Source organism: Polyodon spathula, chromosome 18 (genome assembly GCF_017654505.1).
Source record: "Polyodon spathula isolate WHYD16114869_AA chromosome 18, ASM1765450v1, whole genome shotgun sequence".
Lineage (NCBI taxonomy): Eukaryota > Metazoa > Chordata > Actinopteri > Acipenseriformes > Polyodontidae > Polyodon > Polyodon spathula.
Window position 1 is genome coordinate 9425041 of NC_054551.1, and position 21833 is coordinate 9446873.

Sequence of the window (21833 nt, forward strand, 5' to 3'; positions counted from 1 at the left end):
AAACCTTCAAGAGTAATGGTAGAGTCTATTCATTTAGTCTATTGTATTGCACATTATCTCATTTTATTTCTTCAGAAACGACATAATGCAGGTCATTCGTGTTCATTTTTTTTGTAAAGTGCTGAACTATTGGTTCATTTACTTTTTTATTTCTTATGTGTGAGAGGTGAATCATATGTATTTTATGCTGTTACTCTTTTGGCAAAATATATGAGATATTAATGACCTTTTCAATTTTAATGTTTCTGGAGATAGGACACTATAGAACAGAAACCTTGTTTCCTTTGGTGGACAGAGTTCCTTTGCTGGTGCACAACACAGAGAACACAGGTCAGAAGTGCTCTATCTTTACATACTAAACGTGTGTCTAAACGACTAGAATACTGAAAATCAATTTAAGGCGAACAAAACATGTTTAAACAGTTTATAAGCTAGCATATACAGGATGTGATGTAAGATATTTACATGGCAGGATATCTTCAGGAATGATCTCTAAATTATCTACAATTCATTTTAAAACATATTAGCATCACTAATGATGACAATGGTACTTCATCTCACCAATTTACCACATTTCCAGAACATTTAAATGTAAAAACGCATTCATTGAATTATTGTGACTTTAATAGTCCACAGCAGTGAATTTCTAGTTACTGTAGATTACCTTTTTTTAATTTTTTTTAATAAAAAGCAAAATTGATAAAAGTAGCATTTAACCAGCACCAGAAGGGAATATGTCACCTAAAAGAATAGTAAATTGCGACAACAAATATACCCCAAATTCCTAACATTTCTCAGGACAGGCAACCTAGGCTGGAGTCTTCACATATCAGTGTCCTACAGGAGGAAAAACAAAACAACTGTATTAGCCGAGAGTTACCAGTAGATGGCAGCACATGCCCATCACATCCTGTAGTGTTTGTTCCACCATGTCTAAATGACTGTTTAAAATTATAAAGAAGCCTGACTAATTGTAATGTGATTTCTTTAAAATTACTTTTCTGTGAATTACCCCAGGCACATGTTTAAAAAACGGTTTCCCTGCCTGTTTATAACCTGTAGATTTGTCATTAAATAGAAACTGAAGTGGACTAACTGATGAGTGGGCTGCTTGCTTTAAGGTATTACTAAAGAAAAGAAAAATATTATAAATGAGTTAAATGTCGGGAGATGTTAAACTTGCAATGAACATAATAAATGACAGAGATTGTTTTTTTGTTTTTTTTGTTTTTTTTTTTAATCAATTTTATCTTTCAGCCCCAAAATGGTAAATGTCCTCTCTGGGCTCCCAAGTATGTAGTACACTGGGGACACCTAGTGGCTAATGCTACATACTGCATTGGAATCGACACTGAACATCAGTGAAGGAATTGCATGCAATGTTCCTTGAGGAATGGCTACAAATCAGAACATTTTAACACTTTGCATCTCTGCTGCTAATTCTGTTTGCCTCCCTATATTGGATATAATGCACTTTCATTAACTACACTGTACTTATATGTTGGTATTATATATACATACACACACACACACATATAATATATATATATATATATATATATATATATATATATATATATATATATATATATATATATATATATATATATATATACACACCCCTTAGATTATTTGAGCAGACTACATAGCCTACCTGAGCAAAACAGAACATTAAGCAAAGCATAGACTCAAATGAAAGCACCCATTCCCAAATCATTTAATAAAACAAAACCATACTTTTAGGATATGCCTGCCACAGGTCAGGTATTTACAGAGCATTTTATGTCACAGCTACCAATAGGGGAGTGTCATCCTCGGTCCTGCCTACAAAGGTAGTAAGCAGTCACTGCGTGGAGGTCACTTTTTCTTTTTCATCGAACCCGCGAATGCAGGTGATGCAACCTTGCAAGGTTTTGGTGGTCATCTTCTCTTTCAGAGAACCAGGGTTACATTTGTAATCTGATGTTCCTTTTCAATTTGGGAAAAGTATATCAAAGCCATCACGAGGGAGTGTGAGCGGACAGCAGATGAAGGACATCTAGCCACCACCAAACTAATGTTTGTGGTGTGAGCATTCAACCTCAAGGACCCTTGTGCATAATGAATGCATAGAGGGATCTACCACATTAAGTCTGTAGAACCTGGTGAATGTATGCAGAGTAACCCAGCTAGCTGCAGGACAAATATCAGTCAGTGAAGCTCCTCTAAAGAGGGCCCATGATATAGCCACTCCTCTAGTAGAGTGTGCGGCCAGCGTCCCAGGTGGGGGTAGGCCGGCATTGGTATATGCAGTCGAAACTGTGTCCACAATCCAGTGGGACAGTCGCTGCTTCAAGAGGGCTTGACCCAGGGTCCTTTCACCATGACAGACAGAGAGCTGGTCAGACTGATGCGCAGCTCTCGTCCTATCCACATATAATCTCAATGCCCTAAAACCGGGCAGAGGGAATTCAACCTCCGATCCTCCTCCGAAGAAAAAGGAGGGGGATGGAAAGCCTCTAGTTCCATTGATTGATTAAAGTGGAAAGCTGTAACCACCTTTAGTGAGGAAAGTTGGGTTTAAGCACTCATTGTGAGTAAGGACAAAGTTTCCATCAGTCACAAACATGGATATATCCCAGATGTGCATTGATGGAGCCTGTAGCTCACTAACCCGCAATGTAGAGGTGATGGCTAATAAAAAAGGCTGTCTACATAGAGAGATATTTCAGCTCTATGGAAAATATAGGCTCAAATGGGGCCTTAGTGAGAGCCTCCAATACCACATCTAGACTCCACTCACGTAACCTCTGAGCGCCCTTTAGAAAACGGGTCCGTAGTATATTAGCACCCGGGAACACAGAGTCAATGGGGACAAGGTATGCAGATATAGCTATCAGGTACACTTTCAGCATAAAGGGGGAACTACCCTCTTCTAGCAAGTCTTGCAGAAACTCTAAAATGATGCTATAGGGCAATAAATGGGGTCACCTCTGGACATACACCAATTTTGGAAATACCTTAATTTATAGGCATACAATGACCTTGTAGAGGGGGCCCTAGCATTCTGCAGTGCACTGACAACTGCATCTGAGAGCCCTAAGGCGGACAGACCGTCCTGTTCTGGGGCCAGACCTACAGTTGGAGTCTGCCGAGTTCTTGTTGCCGGAGAGTGCCTCTCACCTGACTGAGGAGATCCATGCGTAGCAGCAGCTGGCAAAGGTTTGAAAACCAGGTTATTCTGAGCCATCTGGATCTGGGGGCCAAAAGGAGAACTGTCGTCTTCTCTCTGCAGACCTTCTCCAGGAAGACCGGGAGCAATGGTATTGGAGGGAATACATACAAGAGCATCTTGGGCCACTTGTGAGCTAGGGCGTCAATGCCTAGTAGACCGTTGCAGCGGTAGAGTGAAAACCACAGTGGACAATATGTTGTCTCTGCCGTGGCAAAGAGATCAACTCTGGACTTCCTGAGATGTTGCCAAATGCGCTCTACCACCTGAAGGTGGAGTCGCCCTTCTGACGGGTGAGGACCCTCCCTCGAGAGGAGGTCCGCCGCCCAATTTGCCACTCCCAGGAGATGAACAGCCCAAAGATTTTCTTTCGTCCAGGTCAGTAGCCAAAAGTCGGTGTAACCCCGGAGACCAAAGTCCTCCCTGGCGATTTACATACACTAGCACTGACATGTTGTTTGTGCAGACAAAGACATGTCTCCTTGGAGCACTGGAAGGAAATGCTGGAGAGCGACGTGAACCACTCACAGCTCCAGCGCATTTATGTGCAAGGATGTCCAGCGTCCCGACTAGGACCCGCGGACACCCCTGCCTGCCCAGACCGCACCCCAACCCAAGTTGGATGTGTCTGTCATCACCACCACCTGATGGCTGTGGATCACTCCCATTCTTACACCTTCACGCAGGTGAGAGGCTTGCCTCCACCAGCACAAGGCTTCCCAGCATACATGAGACACAGTCAGCTGACGGCGTCTGTCACGTTTGGGATTTCGGAAGGAATTGACCCACACTTGAATCAGGCGCATATGGAGTAACCCCAAATGGATGGCTGATGAAGCTGCGACCCTCGAACCCAGTTATTCCTGGCACAACACTAATTGTCCTGTTGATCCCTGAAATAGGGTTAGAGAGTTGTGTATGTTGGCTACTCTGTCGTCTGACAGGTAGGTTTGCATTGTAAAGGAATCCAGCCGGAGACCCAAGTAAACTGGTATTAGTTGGCTTTTGGCCACTGTGGGTGAGACCCAGTCTCCCCAGATGCTCCTTCCCTATCGCTGTGTGGTACACTGCTCTCTCCTGTGACTGGGAGGAAATCAACCAGTCGTCCAGGTAATTAATACACCCTGATTCAGGATAACAGAGGCCCACCTTAAAAAGGGGAGAATGAGAATGTGTGGGGGGGTAAGGAGAGACCAAATGGCAGCAGAAACTCAGACGCTTACCTGAAAAGCGAAGCAAAGATATTTCATGAGCGTTGGACAAATAGGTGAAAATGCATGTCTTAAGTTCACAGTGGTAAACCAGTCACACAATGGAGGATGTGGCGATGTGTGACCATTAGGAATCTCCTCTTCCTCAAGAACCCGTTGAGGTGTGTCAGGTCTAGGGTGGGTTATATGAGACAAATGGATTGTTTGAGAAGTAATGTTTTTACTTCTTGCCTGAGGGCCAATACCTGGAGAGGGCTACCCACAGATGTAATCATCATCCCTCGAAAGGGAGGAGGGGCTGCACAGAACTGCAGCACGTAACCGGTGTGTACGGTGGCGAGCATCCAACAGTGTGCAAATGCGCCAGTATTACAGCTGGTGTGAAAAGGGGTGGGTCTGAGGACGCAAGCCTTCAGGGGCCCTGCTGGGGCTGCTGGGGCTGGAGTGGAGCCTGTCTTGGAGGCTACTTAGTGCGACGTTGGAACTGCCTCCCAGGGTGCTGTTGCGTGGAGGCTCCACGTCCGGCATTTCCCCATCCTTGCGGGCCCGGTTATTAGCTGTCGCAGAAGCCTGAAGGTGATGTCTCTGTCACGGGCGAACGCCAACGTCTCAGCCTCTCCCACACCAGAGCACAGGAGGGGAGTATCCCGGCCACCTCCCACTCTCAGTGGGAGCATTGCAGGATCTCCTCCGCTCCTGGCCCGAAAGTATGGCCAGGGGTGATAGGTGAGCCCAGAAAGGCAGACTTGTCCATATCCAGGACCCTGGCCTATGACAACAAAAGCTGTCTGCATGCCACTAAAAAGCCTGCGAGGCTTCTGCCCAGGGCTTGCCCTTGGAGGCCTGAAGTTTGTAGCATCGTACCTGAGACCAAGCGCAGCTCTGAAGCTACTGGTTCAGGGAGGGGCGCTGAATGTATGATGCCATCCAGGTAGGCCATGACGAGACCTGCCGTGTTGGCAAGGCGTGTTACTTGTGCTTCAGCTGCATACGCCTTTTTAAGGGGCCTCTGTTGTCCTGCATTGGCCATTAGGGGATGCAGGGTCCTTAGACAAACCTCCTATCGGAGGGGCTCACACCAGGGCTGTGATGGTCCACTAGACCCAGCAGCCCTGCTGGCTTCCTTGGAAGGCGTGGAAGGTTGTTTGGAGACACTCGTTGTCGAGGCCGGTTGGTGCCAAGAAGACTGTACCTCCTCCAGAAAATCCGGGAATACCAGGAAGGGCTGGGTGGGTTGAAGCCTGCGCCGTTCTGAAAACAAAGCGGTGCTGTTCAGGTGCTGCCTTCTAGGGAACCTGGAGGAATTTGAAAGCTCGATTCATAAGCGCCTGAACTGAGCTCGAAGGAGGGGTAGAATCAGTCTCTGAGGTAACCTGAGTTAGTTCTTGGATCTCCGTCTCTTGCTGTGTGAAGGGGTCACGGTCCAAGGAAGCCGCGATTGAAATCACATCGTGTTCTTCCACGCTCATCGCCACGTTTTGCTCTGAGACGTCAGAGGCGACCTCCGGTGAGGACGGGATCGGTTCCGGGGCAGGTGCCGGAGGCAAAGCTGGGGCAGGAGCAAGGGGAAGAGCCTGCTGCCTGACAAGGTACTCCAGAACCTGAGCCATCTGGCTCTTCAGTTCAGAGATGTCCTTAGCCGAGTGTCTCACCTGCTTACTGCTCCTTGCGCACAGGGTATGCACTGCGAAGGGCTCCAAGACAGATGGAGTAGGGGGGAGGACGGGGATCCCAACGCTGCAGAGCTCAGCTGAGTGAGCTGAACAAGCTGCACTCGTGAACTCTATGAGACTCCTACGCTGGATCCGTGGCTGGGACGCTGCGCAGATTGAACGGAACGTCTCGTGTCCAAAGGCGGAAGAGGCATGCTGCATACACAGGCACCTGATGCAAAGAGGTGTTTGTCCTGTGGGGGAAGCATCCCTCCACAGCACGTGCAAGTGTAGAATTTCGGCATCTCAACGTGCCAGAGCTAAGCACCGATGCACAGAGCATCCAAGCACCAAGGGTCTGAAGCACTGAGACACCAAGGCTCTGGAGCACTGAGGGGGCCGAAGCACTGAGGCTCTGAGGTATGAGGGCACTGATGCAGGGAGTGTCTAAGCACCAAGGTCGGCGAAGCACAGAGGCTCTGAGGCACTGTTGCAGGGAGCATCTAAGCACCAAGGTCACAGAAGCACCAAGGCTCTGGGGCACCGAGGGTACTGGTGCAGGGAGCATTTGATCACTGTGGGCGTTGAAGCACCGAGGCACCAAGTCTCTGAGCTCCGGGGTGTAAGCACAGAGGTTACTGGGCCAGGTGTCTAGTCTGGACTACATGCAGTCACACAACTGGGGCAGCGCGTAGTTTACAGTGGAGTGGAGCACAACCTACAAGACAGTATATATAGAAAAGAGAGAGGTTTTTTTTGTTAAACTGCAAGACAGTGGAAAAAACATTCACACACAGCAGAAGCTGAAGAGTAGGGTTTTTTATGTTTGTTGTTGTTGTTTTTAATGGTCCGAGCACCCTGAGTGGGAGGGCCCAGTCAGCCAGCGGCGTGGACTCAACAGTGGCTCCGGCAGCCATGTCCCAGTGGAGGAATACGTGTCTCTTTTCTCTCATTTATTTTGTCTACAAAAAACAGAGGAAAATACATACAGACAGCAGCTGTTGTAGGTTAGGAAAGCAGACTACAGTCGTCAAGCAATGAAGGCTGTTGAAATAAATATTTTTATTTATTTATTTATTTATTTTAAATTGAGCGCAGTTGTGCATCGTTTATAGTTCAGTCCTCAGAAGCCGAGTTTCCAAATCCAGGGAAGTGGCACTCCGACTTCCAGTATAAAAAACAAACAAACAAACAAAAAAAAACATATGAAATAAAAACTAATTATACATATTCAATAATTAATGCATTTCTAACATATTTTGAAGAAATAACTTTATTCAACAAGTGGTATATAAAAAAAGAATATAATAATTTTGCAGAGCATGTCATACATTGCACGATTTTGTTTCAGGCAGACTTGTCCTTATTTAATTGACCTTTTAAGACATGTCTGGTTGAAACTTAAGTCCTGCAGTGGAAGGGATTTGAAGTGGCAAGGTTACAACTGGTATAAACAATAACACCGACATATACAATTCATAATCAATATATTTATAGCACAAGCAATATTTTAAAAAAGCAACTCGCTGCCTAAAATAAGTTGTTTAAACGCTGTTTGAGAAAGTGGGACATTAGGACCATGCAGGATGCGGTTGCTGGGAATCCCTATACAGAGTGCGTTCTGTCTGAGTTAGGGACGGTAAATGCTGGGGCTGTCTTTTGTTTTCCGGGGTCATTCTCAAATCAAACTGCTGTCAGGGTGCGCTGTGGGAGACGTTTTCCACTAGTAGTGGAGCTTATTCACAGCTACCCGAAGATGCGAGCGCCGATTATTATTATCATTATTATTATTAGTTTGCTTTGATTGCGTTTATTTTGTGAAATTACCAACCCTCTCTTTTTCTTTAAGTATGTATTGCTGTGTTTGATTAGGCCTATTTTCGTTTTAGTTGTTTATTTTCTTTTAAATATAATTCCTTATACATGCCTTGGGTTTTTAGTTAGTGTAACTTATTCTGTCTTTTGCACTTTCTTAAAAACAAAGTGCAACCCTACCACTGTTGGCATAGACGGTATAGACGCAGGGGATAGTCACGTTTGATTTCTGGTATTTGGGGATTTGAGTTTATTTGTACACTTTATTTTATGTTTCGAATTGAGTTTGCACTGGGTGTTTTTGTGGATTTATATTGAATTATTTTCTTTTTTCACGTTTTTTGTTTCTTTTTGTGCAGTATCACCTTTCCGGTGTCCTTTCTGCTTTCTGTGGTACGGTTGTCTTTGTATATAAATCAGTACTGACCCAGGTGTTTCTTTTGAGGTTCAATTTTAGGTGTTAAACTATAGGAACTAGATACTTATCTACCTCAATTTCAATTCCTTCTGGTATAGCTACCTTTAAAGAAAGTGCACTATCTATACTTTTTTTTTTTTTTTACATTTGTACTAGTTAAATAAAACTGCTCTGTAAAAGCAATTTTTTGTGACTACTGACTTTCATTTAATTGAAGGGGCTTGTGTGAGGGAACCCATATCTTGGTCATCAATAGAAACAAGGGGTGGCGTAGTCACTGATTGCAAATTCAAAGATTATGTTTAAAGTTTCCCCTGCCCAAACTGCGGCAGGTGCCACAATAGCACACGGAACGTAGATTTCAAAAGTGCAGACGGGCGAATTCTGCTTATGTTGCTCACCTACCCAGGGATATCGGGACTACTCAGACCCTGACCACCTTCCTGCTCCTCAAGACTCGCCTGTTTAGACAGCATCTGTAATCCTCACAACTCTTGAATGTACTGGACTATATGGCATCCAATTGTGCCAGTACTTGCATCAGCTTGTAGTTGCACTGAACTGCTCCATACCTTGCTGTATTCTACTACTGCTCTTAATTCTAACTGTTTCCTGTATCTTGTACTTTATTTTACTCTTGTAGGTATCCATATTCATGATTTTTAATTGCTCTTGTTAGAACTCCTACTTACTACATGCTCTTAATGGACTTTACTTGTATAAGCAGATATTTTTATTGTAAGTTTAACTGCTCTTAGTCAAACCCTCTCTTGCATTTAATTATTTACTGTATTCCTTATTTTGCTCATTTGAAATTGATCTTATTTTCTAACTTATTTTATGTACTTTATAACTGCCCTTATCTGCAAAATGATATTCTGTAATGTGATATTTTGTAGCAATTGTAAGTTGCCCTGGATAAGGGTGTCTGTTAAGAAATTTAACAATTATAATTGTTAAAGAGCCTATAACATGGAATTTGACTTTTACCAAAACCATAAATAATATTATAGTCTCACTTGATCATATTATCACATTAATTTTACCAAATTACCAAATGCAGCTTTATAATAAAACTTTACACACATTTCTCCACCAGGGGTCGCCCCTGCTTCATAGAATGTAGAATGGTGCCAATGCAAAGACATAACTGTCCTTCAGTTTTAAAGTTTTAGCATAAAAACTTTAGCACACCACATATATTGTACCCTTAAAACTTTTTTAATCTATTAAAACAAGCTAATAAGCATTAGACCTATACAATAAATAATAGTCTGTGTTACTAGCCCTACACCACTGTCTATACTATGGTGGGGGCCCAACTATCACGAGTATCAGTATCTTCCACAGCGAGGAGTGCTGTTTGATTGGGGCTGCAGAGGACTGAGACTTTTGTACTGGCCTGTGTGGCCTCTATACAAGTTTAGAAAGGTCAGTTTGCATGGGTAATTGTGCAGTTTACAATGTGTTTTATCTTGGTTAAACATTACCTGTAAACTGCATTCTAATTGACTATTTACATTGCAATTACATTTTAATGATGAAAGTATTCATTTTAAATGGGTTTGGGTTCAGTTGATCCATTGCTGAGTTATCATATTATATACCAGCCTCAGCTATTCTACGAGTACATCAGTCCCATTGTCCCATGGCTTGAATGGAAGGAGGATGCATGCTCAGTGCCTGGGAGGGGGGATTATCCAGACAAGCCAAAAGCCAGATCTAGAGAAACATGACGACAACTCCTTTGGAGTAACAGAACCCAGAACCATTCAGAATCATTACAAATTCTGAAAGGAAGTGCAGGAATATCAATGAAAATGACTTTTAAGCTATTTGCGTTTTACTAAAAAAACATACTAATTCCTATTTTTTTTTTTTTTTTTTTTTAAATCATGCTGCACCCCAGTTCCTAGTACTTCAGAATGATTGGCTGTGTTGGCCTATGTTTTGCTTGCTACACTTTTCTATATTTTACTCCTCCCTTTGAGAAGGTGATTGATTGTGTGTGTGTGAGTACAGTATGTTTCACCACCCCAGTCAGCAAAGGGAGTTCAGGTAGGATGCAGACTAGTATTGAAGTTATTATATACATACCAGACAGTCTGGAAAAATGGAACAGTAAATTAGCTTGAAATCTATGTTAAACGTACTTGTGTTTTGGTCCTCCATCTGAGCTCAACATCAGATAAGGCAGTTGTTTCATTAAAAAGGTGGCAACGGCCCCAGAAATCTCTAAACAACCAATCAAAGGAATAACAACCTCCAATGAAGGAAAGGAAATGGTGGTGTGTAGTTCCCCCTATGAATAATGGGTTAAAAAAAAAAAAAAAACTTCAGCATGTCTTTAGAATACTACTGCTATAGCTGTGGTTAAATTTGCTTGATGTGTCTGTACTGGAGAGCTCCAAATGATTGCGAGCATCATAGAAAAGCATTACATTTTGTATGTACTGCAAGTCTAGTACTGGCTCTCTGACTCACATTTCACAGAATTTAATCAGAACAGATATCTTGGCTTATTATGTTTTCTTGGTTTATTTTTTCTTTCCTTGGTTTTGGAGGCCTCCTCTGTTTTTTAATGTATCCTGGAACGTTCAGCTGAATCAACAGACTTGTGTTACTTCAGAAAGATAAATATACAACAACAGTGAACTAAGTACAGTGAAATAAGTACTGGGACAAAGAGTGTCAACGTACATGGTTACTGTAAGCTTTCTCCATAACTTGGCTACCCTTCTAATCACTGCATATGCTAAGTGCTTGTAGTAAAGTATTGTATTTTCAAGTGTAGGTCTACCCTTCCCACTTCTCACTTGTCTCCTTATTAGAAAATATAAAAAAAAGGAATTCCTTTCAAAAGTAATTTTTTTTAACATTTCCCTTACATTGCCAAGGTGTTTGCCATCATTCTAAAGGTTCGGTTGCTCCCATATTGAGTTATCAATGTTCTCTAAAGCTGAGCTTGTCTGTCCAATTTGCCAGGAATTAAGCATCGTTCCACCCAAACCATGTTACACGTGACTTTCACCAAAGCTAGCGCCACCTATTCTAAGAGACAGACAAAGACAGTAAGGGGGTTACGTGGTCACAGGATTTAAATGGAATGAGGAAGGCTGTTTGCCCCTTCCTATTAAGATTCTCCAGATAAGCTGAAAGTCAGACAAATTAAGACAGATTTAGAAAATAATTTAGTATTGGAGCAACACAACCCAGAACACAGAATGATTTAAAAACTAAAATAATAAGGGAAATATAAAAATAAAAAAAGCAATTCAAATGGTATTTGAAGCAACTTGCTCTTAAAATGGCAATTCTTATATGATATATCTTCAATAACCCTTATAAGATTTGTGGTCAATTGTGCAGGGCAGAAGCCCTGCCGATGTAGTGTGTGGGGAATATTTGGTGGCAGAGAGGGGGTTAAATTGTTATGATTAGGATGGTGAAGGTGCGGTGTGGTTTGTTGTTTTTGTGTATGGATGGTGAATGAAATGCGCATGAGCAATTAAACTGCAGCATTCAAGTCTCTTAGTCTCTGAGTCTCATTGCGAACCCTGCCTAGTCACAACAATTAAAATAACGAATGAAAGCACTCCATTCTCAGCTCTCCAGCACTGCAATGAGTGCTAGTGCAAACCCTTTTTCCTCAGCTCTCCAGCAGTATTGGCGTCAGTCTGCTGTGGTACTTGTCTCAAACAAATCTGTCATTTTGCAGCTTACCTCTAATCCTCTAAACTCTAATACTACAGAGTCCTACATATAATACAGTGCTGATTTAACAGACCCTGATTCGTGCAAATCTTAAATTACTTTATCTATATTAGCATCAGGTAGTCCAAGATTGTGCTAATTGTGCTCTGTGAAACCAGTGGAAAGGGTCAGCTTTGCACAGTTCATGTGCTGTAGTTTGTTTGAGTAGAGCACTGGGTTACATGTCTCTGATAGGCTGGTAATGTATTCATTTAGTCAACATAGCAATCATGCATTACTGAAGTAATATTGTGTGCATTGAAGGAATTACTAAATCCTGGAAAATAATACTGGAACAAAACCTTCTGCAAGCACAAGACAAGCTGTGATCCCTCCTTGAAGTGTACCATGGTAAGGACAGCTTTTCCCATGATTATACATTGTGTTTACCATGGTTTGTAATGTTTATTTTTATGCTTGACTATATCTCTCAGGGCTTTACAGTGCTCACCCATGCTTTATTATGCTTTGCTTTTATTGTGGCAAAAAAAAGGTATAAGAGATGTGTTACTGCAGTGCTCACTATGAGATATTTAATAGTTCTTTTTGGTAAGGGAAAGAAACATTAAACCTTCAGCCTTGGCACATGCATTCAATGCAATGGTTTCAATTGGATATATTGTTTTTTGTCCTATATATAAAACACTCAGTTAATTACCTGTGTAGATTTGAAGAGAAAGCTGGCCCATGCAGCCATGACTGTGCTCTTTATCAACAATTAGATTTGCTTCCTTATGGCTTTATTTAATAAGTGTTTTTAAATAGTATTAGCAGGATCCCCACCTGTTTAAATAACATACAGTACCTGTATTTTTTTCTTTTCATTGTTAAAACCCTGACAGCTTTTTACACTTCTAATTTAAAAGTCTGTGTCAAAGCTATTTTCTAGATGGTGTTCGAGATCTGTCCTCTAAAAATAAAAAACAAGTGCTCTGGCTTTTCTGTTCCGTACCACATCATGGATCGTTTCTGCTGTGTTACCTGTTTGACCATGTGAGCAATAATCCTTACACTAGAACGGCCATTTTGAAAAGAGCTTTGAAAAAAAATTTAAAGTTGTAAATGTAAAAAGTTATCAGGATGTTAACAATGAAAATAAAAATTGCAGGTATGTTATTTAAACAGTTGTAGTAACACATGGGGATATGTAATGCTATATTTATCAAAACCCCGCTACTAACTCTTTATCTGTATCACACCACTTGAATAGTCTTCATTGGTTCTATTGTCTAAGGGCTATATATTATTAGATCTTTCATGTATGGGGAAAAAAATGCTGTGATTAAAACTTTCTATCACAATTCTCTAGACGTGGTACTATAGAAATCAAAATCACCTGGAGCTTGAAAGGAGTCACGTGATTTGAATAGAATGAGGAAGACTGTTCACGGTCCTCCAGACAAACCCAAAGAAACCTTAGATCCAGTTAAAGGCATATGTAAAGAACAAATATCACTAATGATTGCAGATACAATTACCTAGTGTTGGAATTGTAATACATCAATTAAAATTATACTACATTGCTCTTTAAAACTCTGCCAATCTCTAAGAAATGACTGCCATAAAACACACACTAGGTTAAGCACTGCCCATGGTCCCATAATTCCAAAGACGAAGGGGGTTCATTTCCAATACCATATTTGGTTATTCCAATCAGAATACCTTACATACTACTGTGTGGAAATGTATTCTGAAATGTCAAGGTGTGAGCTATTTGGTGGGGACTGACATTCAGGGGTCAATGTGCCTTCTGGAATTCAGCACAATCATACAAAACACAAAGCAGTTGGTTTTGTTAAGAGCTAAATCAGATTCCTGGAAGGAACTTTGAACAGAAAATGTATTCTAATCAAGATAAACCCCCCATAAAAGAAAGACCTGCTGTGTTGACAAGTTCTCACCTTTAAGGTCAGTCCAAAAACTATGGCTGTCTGCCAACGTGAACTAAACAGAATTGCCACTGCCATGAAACACAGCTGTTCTATCTCAACACCTTGCTCGCATGTAAGCTAACTAGAAGAATGAGGCATTCTCGAAATGCTGTTCTACTAAACACAGAAACTATTTAGGGAACTGGACATGACAGCCAGCTTATTTTGTTTGTAATGGTTAGAACTATTGTGATTAACCATTGTCATTTGCTTATGGCACCATATCAAAATGATCTTCAGCTTTCAACCTATTTTGATTAGAAAGCAATGGAGTCTTCTGTAACAAATCTATTTATTATTGGGGGTATGGAAAAGTGGGTCTGATCAAGTATTATCTGTCATTATCGTTCCTTATTTGGAAATCCATGATAAATACCAAGTTGAATCCAGGCCACTAAGAATTAGTATAGTGCAACAGATGCTTTTTTTATTTGTTAATATTGCTTTCTACAATCATATAATAAGCATGTTTTTTATTTATTATTTTTAAAAAATTGCAGGCAAAATATTATTAGACATGTAAGTCCTTTCCTAACCTAGAAAAGTACCATGGGCGTCTTCAGAATTAATTCTGGGGGGGGGGGGGATGTTTAAAACTTGACGGGGTAATGTGGTTTTGTATCGCATAATAATTATTACACTTCTAAGCCTCATTTACATTTACAACTCAGACTTAAGCCAGCATCGGTCCTGATGTCACCAGAGATCCTTATCAATTTCAGGTTGCGTTCAACTAGCGGCATAGTGTTACAATCTTGTAAATGGCCAGCAGCAAGCTATTTAATTATACTCAGTTTAAACTTAAGGGTCATTCCACGCCAACTCAACCAGAAAAGGGACATTTTTTTACCCGTCCGTCTCAGATTTTCCTCGAAAAATTCATGCTGAGTTTTTTTTTTTTCCCCTTCGACCTATGACCTTGCAAAGGTCAACCTAAAGTGTGAAAGGGATCTTGACCAGAAAAATCTGACTTTTGTATTTGTAATTAATTTGGAACAATTTGTAGATTTTATTTTTCACTTTGACATTATGGACTTTTTTTGTGTTGATCAGTGGCATCATAAAATAAACATATAAGAAATATGAGCTGTACAGTTTAATTTCTCCTATCTTTTACTATATAACAAACATATAACAGGGCGCTGTTAGTCCTTATATACAGAATATATAAATACAGATCCATATTTTCAAAGAATTTTCTTCAGCATTTAATTAACTCCTACATATTCTCAAATTGTAAAATGAGTCGGTTCAATAAAATGTATTACCTCATACCTGTCAATTCTCCCAGCAGGTGGTCTTTTCTCAAATGTGTCAGCATAAATTGCAGAAATGACAGCAGTTAGTGCAGCTGTTTGCAACTGATGTGTTAAGAGGTAAAGTATATGTGTGTGTGTGTGTGTGTGTGCGTGTGTGTGTGTGTCACAAACAGCTGTCATAAAAGTTATTATCACGGGTTGCCTCCCTAAATACAAGACTAAATACAAACTTTCAAAATTCTCAGATCAACACTGTGTCATTTTTCACTGTACTTGTAAACTGTACTTTTTTATCGCTACCACAAGTCAGAAGTCTTTATGAGGGAAATTCATCCATCAGTGTGTTTACTCAGGATGCCAGCCTCTCAAATTTACAGCCGGCAAACCATAAATAACTTTCAGAGAAGCAGATAATGCTCATTCAATTTTCCTTTCTAGACCTGTTTAATAAACTCTGTTGTCAGGATTTAGGGGTTGAATTTATGGATCACAGTAAACTTTTACAGTAACAAGAGAAAGGCTACTGGGAGAAACTACAATGCCTTATCTTGAAGACGGTTGAAACAGAGGGAGATTCAGCAAAATTAGTTCCAATTAGTTTTAATTTTGCCTTAATGGCACAGTAATGGGTTCCGCCTGTGTCTGATTTAGCTTCTGTTTTCAGATATTTGAGGCATGATATTCAATCAAAAGATGTTTTTAAAGAACTTTGATCCAAAGCGAGAGTAATTAATTCTTACCTCAAATAACAGATTTTTTTTAGAAAGCTAATAGATTTAATGCCTGCATAGAGTGTGACAAATCATTGTTCAAAGCTTGTATTGGGTCTTGGTACTTAATAGTGTACTACTGTAACTGGATCTTAAATTGGTTGAAGTTGTTTCTGTTGAAATACATTTGTATAGAGTGGTGCCAAGGATGCAATTATTGACAAAGACAATGCAAACCCAGTGGTACCTGTATTTGCTTCGATTCTGTAACCTCAGACTGCTGTTAAACATAATGTAATGGTAGGTGTCCCTGTTAGACTGAAGAACGATGCTTGCTTATATCTGACACTTGTTTACCGTGTTTAATAAAAACGCTGTGGCTATTGAGAAATTCAACAAAAGCATCACATCTTTCAGCGAATTGGATATAATGGATATACTGTATGTTGTCACACTAGGGGGTGTATTTTCAAACAGCACTTTATAATTGTTCTCGTATAATGTAACAAAATCAGAAACAAACAACTTGAGAGACCTTTTTAAGAGGAGTTAACTTGATGGTTTTTAAAAGCTATACACCCCTATTCCACAACACCCTGATTGGAAGAGAGCAGAGCAGGTTTTATTACATGGAAAAACACAGCAACAACACAACTGAAAACCAAACGCATAAAGGCCTGTTATTGGTTATGTATGAACATAGCTGACAGAAAATTAAAAAAAAAAAAAAAAAAAAAAAAACTTTTACAAGACTTAAAAATCAGGAAAAGGCAAGCGATACATTTCGCTTTGCTGCATAAGGACTCCGTGCTGGCAGCTACTGAGTTACATGAACCTGCACAAATCTTAACAAACAAAACTGGTAAAAAGGCCAAACAAAACGATAAAGATCCACACATTTCTATCTACAACTGTAGCCACAACCTTGACAATGGTTGTGAAGGATTGAGTTTCTATTGCAGAAATGTCAATTTGCTAATTAATGTATCTATTAAAATAAGTGTCAAATTATAACGCAATTACAATCTCGAAAATGTGTATTTCTGAAAAAAATGTTTGTGCCAATGGCTGACCATATGCCATTGATAGACTTTTTTTTTTTTGTAACTTTATACTTTCAATTTGGTAGGAAGACTTTCAAAATTCTCAGATCAACACTGTGTCATTTTTCACTGTACTTGTAAACTGTACTTTTTTATCGCTACCACAAGTCAGAAGTCTTTATGAGGGAAATTCATCCATCAGTGTGTTTACTCAGGATGCCAGCCTCTCAAATTTACAGCCGGCAAACCATAAATAACTTTCAGAGAAGCAGATAATGCTCATTCAATTTTCCTTTCTAGACCTGTTTAATAAACTCTGTTGTCAGGATTTAGGGGTTGAATTTATGGATCACAGTAAACTTTTACAGTAACAAGAGAAAGGCTACTGGGAGAAACTACAATGCATTATCTTGAAGAAGGGTTGAAACAGAGGGAGATTCAGCAAAATTAGTTCCAATTAGTTTTAATTTTGCCTTAATGGCACAGTAATGGGTTCCGCCTGTGTCTGATTTAGCTTCTGTTTTCAGATATTTGAGGCATGATATTCAATCAAAAGATGTTTTTAAAGAACTTTGCTTTTCCTGGATTTATTATTTTCACTGTAACTCAAACTTTAGTGTATTTTAGTACAGTCTGTGGAGGCCAGGTGATGCAAGTGGACTGCACTGATTGGGATGAATAAACTGAGTGTGTGTGAGTGGCCATTGATTCATGTGAGGACCTCAACAGGAGTGTAGAGAAACAGTAAAAGCTTTTTTTTTTTTTAAAGACTACAAAGATAATAATTTGCTCTGTTTGTTTGTTTTAGTGTTTACCTTTAGGTCTTGTTTTAATTTAAATAAAGGAATAGTTGTGAAATTTTGATTATTTGATTTATTTAGACATTTCAGTTTCACGTTTCAAATAATGTAGCCTATACTGTCATTCAAAATTTTTTTTGTTTGTCAAGTTATTACATGTCACAGTTTTGTATGTTTGAATTATTTATTTAGGTATAATAATATATATAGATATATAAATTGGTATATGAAATTATGACCACAGTAACACCATACAGCTAATTTCTCTACCCTTTCTGTGCACACTCTCTGTTTTGGACGTTCGTTCAGTGAGCGCGCAAGTATTATTTTAGGACAACTTGACTGGAGAACGTTATTCGGGCACGCTCATTGCGGTCTCAAAAAAAAAAAAAAAAACCCTCGTCTCCTCTGTACGTGCGCGCTGCCAATATCTGTCTCTCCTCTGTACGTGCGCGTGCCCCTTCCTTAAACACAGCACTCTTCCACTGCTGCTGCTAGTTTGTCAATTCTGTATCTGATGAGAAGATGGTGGCTGTAGCGTCAGCGTCTTAAAAAAAAAAATGAAGCTCTCTCCGATACTCGTCATCCTCCGATTGGCACGACAACCCTCTGACAGCCGTTAAGAAAGATAATTGGAAGCAAGCTCGGCCAGGAGATCTTGGTGACGTGAATAGACTGCGGAGTTGCCTTGAATTAAGGAATGTCTGTACCCGGAGACATCATCACCCCCACAGTTCAGTCACAGTAATTGAATAAAGCTCCCAAAACTGAGACACTTTTCCTTTGGGACTGCAAGCTAGGGAGAGCAGAGGGGAGGAAAATTAATAACTGTCCTGGCTGTACTTTCCCTTGATGTGCTCTGCTGAAGAACGGTGACCTAAGAAAGAAAGAAAGAAAGAAAGAAAGAAAGAAAGAAAAACAAAACTTGTGTTGCCTTTGGAATATTGAAAAGGGGGAGAATAAACATTGTTAATGGATGATTCCTTTTGTTGGTTTTGATTTTCGTATTTTTCGTTTTTTGGGTGAGGGTTAAATAAGGGTTGCAAGATCTGCGTGACATATAAATCTTTTTTTACAACCCTTCCTCGATATTCTTGTCTACTCCCACTTCGGCAGTCTCTTAAGAGACACCAACCAAGCCTCCTAGTTTTGGACCCGTGCTCGCCGCAGTGAGGAAACGGAGAGGTGAGCCGGGAAAGGACGCGGATGTATTGATAGGAGCAGGCCCTCCTGTTGAAAGGCGCACAGAAGACACTAAAACAGGGAAAGCAAGACAAATAAAACAGTCTCGTATTTTATTTGCTGCCAAGTTCAGACACCCCCTCCAGCCACTTTGCGTGTTGAAATACGAAGTACCTGGGCGCGGTAATGCGATAGTAGAAGAAAGTAAATAAGATTTAAAAAGTAAATAAGATTAAACTAGTAGGAATGAAAAATGACGGTGCCACTGGAATGTATGTGGTCTTTTTTTTTTAAAGCCTTAATGTGGATTAAACGCAGAGGAAAGGAAATCGGTAACATTTGAAAGTGAAGTTTCTCTTTAAAATAATCCTAGTTATATTGAAGCGAGGAGTGTTTGGAGGATGTTCGGCAGAATAAGGATAGGGGCTGGTGTTATTTCTCATCACACTTTCAGAAGAGATTGATCATAAAGAAAAAGTATTTTAAGAAGCAGATTCTGTCTGCAACTGCCAGAAGTTTCTTTATAACACTCGAAAGGGGACGATGAACAAACGTGATATTAAAAAAAAAAAAAAAAACTGTTTTCCTTGTTAAAATCCTGCGAAGTTATGTGATGAATGATTTGCAGTGTTTGAAAGAGAAAAAGTGTAGTACAAATGAAATGTATTAAACCAAATGTAATTGATGCAGTATGAGAGAGACCAATGATGAACTGTGCAACAAGAAGATCCTGGAACTCTGTGCTCAAGTACAAGTAGACAGCCTGGGTAACAAGAAGAGGATGGAATAAGTGCGGGACGTTTTTAAAATTATTTTTGTGTTAATTTCTAACATGGCCTCCCCACAGCACCAACAGTTGTTGCTACATAGCACTGAGGTTAGTTGCAGTGCCACTGGAGATAGTGTGTCTGTGAAGATCAACAGCAAGCCACAGCTGCATGGCCCTGCTAGCAGCAGCAGCAGCAGCAACAGCAGCTCCAAGCACTGCAAGTACAGCATCTCTTCCAGCTGTAGCTCTGGGGAGTCAGGTGTCCGCAGGGTGGTGACTACAAGGGCCAGGCGCCCAAAGAAGCTGCCACAGCTTTTTGAGAGGTCCTCGTGGCAGTGGTGGAACCCCAAGTTTGATTCTACCAACCTTGAAGAAGCCTGCCTTGAGAGGTGCTTCCCCCAGACCCAGCGCAGATTCCGCTATGTGCTCTTTTACTTGGTGGCTGCATGCCTCCTTTGGAGCATCTACTTCAGGGTCAACGGTGCCAGGTGCGACCAGACTGCATTTTTGGTCCCCACTCTGGGTTTCCTCGTATTCTGCATTTTGCTTTTGCTGTTCACCTTCACCCGCTTCTACGCCAGACTGTATGTCTGGGTCTCCTTGTTGCTCTTCATTGTCACTTTTGCCTTGACTTTGTCCCCCCAATTGCAACATGCTTTCTTCTTGAAAGACGGTGACTTTGACAACAGCACAGGCCTGACTAATGCTGCCTACACCTGGGAACCCTGCCTTTCCCCTGTGGGCACTTTCTCCCTATGCATGGAGGTGCTCCTGTTACTCTACACTATCATGCACTTGCACCTGTACCTCTGTGTCTTGCTAGGTCTGGTCTATTCAACGTTGTTTGAGATCCTGGGTTGGTTCTACTTTGCCAGTGACAGCACAGAGTCCAACCCCCTTTACTGGCTAGCCCCTGCCAAGGCTCTTCTGCACATTTGTGCCCACGCCATTGGGATCCATCTGTTCATCATGTCAGAGGTTCGCTCGCGAAGCACCTTTCTGAAGGTGGGCCAGTCCATAATGCATGGAAAGGACTTGGAGGTGGAGAAAGCCCTGAAGGAGCGTATGATCCACTCGGTCATGCCTAGGATGGTAGCAGACGAGCTGATGAAGCAAGGGGATGATGAGAGTGAGAATTCGGTGAAACGCTACTCCACTTCCAGCCCCAAAAACAAGAAGAAAAAGCCATCCATTCCCAAAGCCCAAATCATCTTCAGGCCTTTCAATATGAAGCGAATGGAGCCTGTGAGCATCCTCTTTGCCGATATTGTGGGATTCACCAAGATGAGTGCCAATAAGTCGGCACATGCCCTGGTGGGTCTTTTGAACGACCTATTTGGCCGATTTGACAGACTCTGCGAGATCACCAATTGTGAGAAGATCAGCACGCTGGGTGACTGCTACTACTGTGTGGCGGGCTGCCCAGAACCACGTGCTGATCACGCTTATTGCTGCATTGAGATGGGCCTTGGTATGATCAGGGCCATAGAACAGTTCTGCCAAGAGAAGAAGGAGATGGTAAACATGCGGGTGGGTGTCCACACGGGCACTGTGCTCTGTGGCATCCTGGGCATGAGACGCTTCAAGTTTGACGTCTGGTCCAACGACGTCAACCTAGCCAACCTAATGGAGCAGCTCGGTGTAGCTGGTAAAGTCCACATTTCTGAGGTGACCGCCAGCTTCCTTGATGACCGATACCTGCGAGAGGACGGCAGGGTGATGGAGAGGGTTGGGCAGAGTGTTGTAGCTGACCAGCTGAAAGGTAAGGGGCAGGGGGAGATAGCAGCATGTCCTCAAGTTTTGTGTCATTTTTTGTATAATCCTTTGTGTGATGCACATCAGGGTGTGAAAGCTGAAAGAAGTGCTTTATGTGCCTGATATTATTTACAATAGTAACAAAAAGTCTATTGAGGTGTAATACAATGTGAACGTTTAGCACGATTGTGGGGACCCATCTAGGAAGCTTGTAAAAATGTATTTTATAAATTGTGTATTGCTAGACTGTACAGTAGCAGTGTGGGGCTCTTATGGGAGAATAGATGGAAACTTTTGCAGACTAGCAAAAATAATAATGATTTA

The 21833-nt window shown here is 41.2% G+C and overlaps 1 protein-coding gene across 2 annotated transcripts in view; it reads left to right on the plus strand.

The window, feature by feature from the left end:
- Positions 1-18261: 18261 nt before the first annotated feature.
- The window catches only part of LOC121330489 (adenylate cyclase type 9-like), a 36218-nt gene continuing 32646 nt past the window's right edge, over positions 18262-21833 (plus strand). For both annotated transcript variants that reach the window (XM_041277039.1, XM_041277040.1), the window contains exon 1: positions 18262-21516. In XM_041277039.1, coding sequence (XP_041132973.1) covers positions 19818-21516 — 1699 coding nt within the window. In that variant the 5' untranslated portion in view covers positions 18262-19817. The remainder of the gene's footprint in view (positions 21517-21833) is intronic.